This window comes from Halyomorpha halys, unplaced genomic scaffold (assembly GCF_000696795.3).
Source record: "Halyomorpha halys isolate HHAL.00 unplaced genomic scaffold, Hhal_1.1 Scaffold83.1, whole genome shotgun sequence".
Taxonomy (NCBI): Eukaryota; Metazoa; Arthropoda; class Insecta; order Hemiptera; family Pentatomidae; genus Halyomorpha; species Halyomorpha halys.
This window is the reverse complement of record NW_027115065.1, coordinates 905,740-910,884: the sequence shown is the minus strand read 5'-3', so window position 1 is coordinate 910,884 and position 5,145 is coordinate 905,740. Positions and strand designations below refer to the sequence as shown.

General features: G+C 30.6%; 1 protein-coding gene across 1 annotated transcript in view; it reads left to right on the top strand.

Moving 5' to 3' along the window:
* The first annotated feature begins 555 nt into the window (after positions 1-555).
* The window catches only part of LOC136796946 (odorant receptor 24a-like), an 11,922-nt gene continuing 7,332 nt past the window's right edge, over positions 556-5,145 (top strand). The window contains exons 1-2 of the mRNA XM_067052154.1: positions 556-1,395; positions 1,479-1,578. Coding sequence (XP_066908255.1) covers positions 566-1,395; positions 1,479-1,578 — 930 coding nt within the window. The 5' untranslated portion in view covers positions 556-565. The remainder of the gene's footprint in view (positions 1,396-1,478; positions 1,579-5,145) is intronic.

Genomic DNA, 5,145 nt, shown 5'->3' with positions numbered 1-5,145 from the left:
AGGAAAATTTAATTAGCCTATACTTATAGAATACTATAATTAACTTACACAAAGAAGCAGAATCCGTTTTGAAATATTATCTGTCAGCATTAGAAGAAAACTGACAATGGATATTGATGTTTTTAATTTTAATTTTTTTTTACTAAATTCATAATCCTCTCTTACACTTCATAAAGATCAATGCTAGATTTATTTTAAAACAATGGGCTTCGGAAAGGTTTTAAAGGTTTGTCCAGCTAGTTTGGTCAGATACCTCGCTGAGTGACGCTCTTAGTTACAAAATGACACAAAAATACTACTGCGACATTATTCAAAAATTAATTATAGGTTTCCTTCGAGGTCATGAGTACCCACCTTCTTTTAATATAACATGAATTCACTTCAGTACGAATGACAATTAATTAATTTCCAATTAAAACCTGAATTCTCATCTTCAATTATTACCATTTCCATCTTTGTACGGTAATTGGAACATTAATATGGAAGTAAACCGTACGATACCGTTTTATATTTAACACCCACGTACCTCTTTGGGCTTCATTTCAGTCTCAGCTTTCAGCGAACCATGAGCTACTTGCCTCCTATCACGGAATCGGATGTCATCGATGGACTCTATCTGAGGTACCTCAAGTTCTTCGGGTTATGGGGAGTCATCAATGACTACAGGACGACTGGAAAGAGGAATAGGATAATTAAATTCCAACTCTTAATAACGCTGATGTTCGCTGTGCCTTATATTTTTACTCAATACTTGAGTTTCTTCGTCATCAAAGTCGACATTCAAAAAGCGACCTTTTTGAATTTACATACATTGCCCGCCATACAGATTTGTTGTAAAATTATGGTTATCTGGTTTCGTCTGGACAGTCAGTGCAGACTCTTCAACTTAGTCAGGAAAGACTTTATTTATATTCCCGAATATAATAGAGAAGCTGCTAATAAAATTTTCAAGGAAATTTCAAATAAAGCGAACATACTGTGCATAGCTGCTTTTATCGTCAATACGGCTGTTATAATTTCTTCCATAGCCGTTCCAGGAATATCTGTGGACTATATCCTGTACCATACTGGAAACATGGATGCCATCACTTCTGGAAGGAAGAAGATCTTAGGCGGGTGGTATCCTTTGCAAATGGACGAATCGCCACACTACGAAATCGTCTTTGTTTACGAGACGACATTTATCTTATGGGCTGGTATACTCCTAGCGGTCTATATATCCTTATTTTATCAAGTCCTTATGTGTCTTTACGCTCAGTTTTCAGTTCTTTGTATTCACGTATCCTCTTTAAGATCCGATCCTGATGCTGAGAAAAAATATAGAAATCGAAAAGTTGATTCAGAAATTTATAAAGAATTGTACATAATTATAAGAAACCATCAAAAGCTGCTTAGGTTTTTCATTTTATTAAATTATGTTTTATATAAATAATAATATTTTTAATTATTTTTTAAACATTTTATCAATTTTGTTCTAGCTACGCTAATGAACTAAGAAGTGTCTACAATCCTTTGGTAACAATGATTTTAGGAATTGGAATCTTCGTTCTAATTATTGCAGTTTTCCAATTTTTATTTGTAAGTTTCAATATTTAATCTTTTTTATTATTAATATGTACAAACAAACAAACACGTTAAAAACATATAAATGTATACTTCAGGAAGCAAACTGGGACCACTTTCTGTTCATTATTTTTGGATTTAAATTAATCATTTGAAAAATATTCGTATCATCCTATCCTGCTTTTAGATCATAAGGAACAACACTGCATCAATAAATTATTTTTAACTTGGACGTTTCGGAGATGCTTCGTCCCCTTATATCCTCCCTGGATACAAGGGGACTGACAGAATATAAAATATATAACAAGATTTAAATAGAATAGAATAGATGTATTTGTACAAATTTCATTACTTGAGATATAGTTATATAACATAACCTGCGACTAGTGCTCCATTACCAAAACAATAAAAAATAAATAAAACAATTACTCCATTACAAAAACTATAAAGGAAAGATAAAACTGACTGGATAATTCGAAAACAATATACAAAAAATAAAACTGACTGGATAATACAAAACTATTTTAACTTAATATGCTTAACTCCATTACATTAAACTTAATAATAATCAGAATTATTTTAAATAGACTAAAACATAATTGAAGTACAAATATTAATTGGCTTACAAACTATTCACATTCCACTTAGAGAGTCAAACTTATTACATTCTGCTGCAATGTAAACATAGAGTCTATTCAATTTAACTCAAGAATGATTTGTAGGTAGCAAGATTCAGATGTGGGTGGTGTTAGGATATATTGTATATTTTATTTAAAACAATATTGAAATACATGGCTACAATAATGCAGTAATCTCAAAAACGTAAAAAAAAAACAAAAAAAAAACAAGAAATAAATCAAATAAGCGTTATTTTATTTTAATTTTTGATCTGAAGGATAATAAAAAAAAAATGTAAAATTGTAAAAGTCAGATGATGTAACAATAATTATAATATTTGGTCATATCAATATTAAAAAAATAAGGAGGTGGTCGGGGGTGTGGTTAATAGGAAAAAAAATAACTATGTATTTGCTGACGTTTCGTCCCACGCAAAATGATACAAAACAATTAAAAATATTGTTAAAATAAATAATTTAATTTCTATCTATTTTAGTCTCAACACATTTAATTTTTTTTACTACATAAGTCCCACGTTTCGGCCAATCCGGCCATCCTCATCCTCATCCGATGAGGATGAGTATCCGGCTAATCCGGTTGTGATCAAGTTTTAACGAATAGTGACTGTGACAAATTACTTTTAATTTTGGTTTTAATCTGAATATTAACTAATTAGGTAATTAGATATAATGTGGGATACACTTAATAACAAAAAAATATGTTTTAATGTTTTAATGTTTCATAGAAATTGTTATTTTGACCTGGGCAGAATAGGCTGCATGGAATTGAGTTTTTAAATCATTTAGTTCCAAAATTGTATTAAGGTAAGATAAATTATAAAAAAATAATGTTAAGTATTCTGAAATGTTTGAGGATCATACATGTAATAAAAGCTGTTTTGTAGTAGATTGTCCCTGAACATGGCCGGATTGGCCGGAACGTCGGATTTATATAGTAAGAAAAATAAAATGTGTTGAGGCTAAAATGGATAGAAATTAAATTATTTTTTAAAACAAAATCAACTAGTCTCAAAAAAGTGTTTAATATTATAAATTAAATAAAAATATGTTTGACAATGCATGGCCTTTAGAACAATTATAAAGTTGCACAATATATTGTTCAAAAATAGTGTGGCCGCACTTAGTCACAACTAAATCGTATATGAATATTTTTAGATACCGAAAAAATAAAATAAAAAACCTAAATTAACAACAAACAATTACAAATAATAAATTGTAATGTGTAATATTTATATAATCTATACTATTATAAATTTCGGTGATTTAGAGATAGGGGGAGATAAGTTTGAACAGGTAGATAGTAAGTATAAGTCTTTAGGTTCTACAGCAGCTAGAAAAAACTAAATTTATGAGGAAATAAAAGCTAGGTTGAAGGCGGAAAATGCTGTTATTTTTCAATAACTCAAAATAACAATTGGGTTTAAAACAAGGTGACTCTTTATCACCTATTTTGTTTAATCTAGCACTAGAATACGTCATTAAAATTGTGATGAATACCGAAAAGGGTTTAACTTTGGGTGGTAAAATACTGGTGCTTGGGTATGCTCATGATTTGGTGTTATTGGGTGAGGACAAAGAAACTATAGAACTAAATACAACTGCATTAATAAACTCCAGTAAGGAACTAAGTCTTGAAATAAATACAGATAAAACAAAATAACAAAATACATGGTTAGCAGTAGAAACGCGAGCAATATCGGTGATATAGATATAGGAGGAAATACATTTGAACAGGTTGATATGTTTAAGTATTTAGGTTCTACAGTAACAAAAAAAAACTATATTGATGAGAATATAAAAGCTAGGTTGAAGGAGGGAAATGGTTGTTATTTTTCAATTTCGAAACTGCTTAGCTCGCGCCTTCTATAGAAAAACTTAAAAATTATAATTTACAAAACTATAATCCTTCCCACTGTTCTTTATGGATGTGAAACGTGGCCTCTTACACTAAGAGATGAACAGCGTCTTAGGGTATTCGAAAATAAAGTATTGGGACCGAAAAATGATGAATTAATGGGAGAATTTAGAATATTACACAATGCTGAATTAAGGGACTTACACCCGGTAAATATAATTCAAGTTATAGCATTGCGGTGTGTAAGGTTGTAGGGCTTAGTAACGAGCGGATCCCTAAAATGGTAATAAACACTGAACCAACGGGTAAACGTCCGAGGGGTAGACCGAAACGTAGATGAGAGGATTGCGTTAAAACATATTTAGTGGAATTAGGTTTGGAGGGCCATCACTGGAAGGATGTATGCAGAGAGCGTTTGGTGGTATCGGAACCTTCGGGTTCGTAGGCCTTCATTATAATTATACTATTATAAAATCGGTTCACTTTGGAGAAGTAATAGGTGGTTAAACAGAAGTTTTTTAAACGAGGAAAAGGTTGGTACATAATGTAAAATAATATAAATGTAAATAAAAAATAAAATAAATCGGTAAATAGCTTTAAAATAAAAAATAAAATAAATCGGTAAATAGCTTTAAAATAAAAAATAAAATAAAGCAGTAAATAGCTTTAAAATTTAAATTTAAATCTGTACCGCTACAACCCATGAAGGGTACTTTGTAAAGAAGTACTGTTACTAGACCAACGGTTGTGCAAGAGGTGATTTTGTCAGAATCACACTTAAATAAAAAATGAAATAAAGCGGTAAATAGCTTCATAGCCTCTCTGGGGCTCGTATTTTAACAAATTTATACAACTTAAAAAAAAAATTAATTCAATAAATCGCTCTTGACTACCAAACTTTTCCACAATAAGAGTACTCAGTATATAGAGGCCGGGTGTGCCCCGAAGGGCTCCCCGAACCCATAGGGTTGACTCATGGCTACATTGAAACAGAATAAATAATTATCTATATTAATATAATATTAAGTATACTACACATATATATGAAGTACAAAATATAGTAAGAATATATATTTTATGTTTTATACG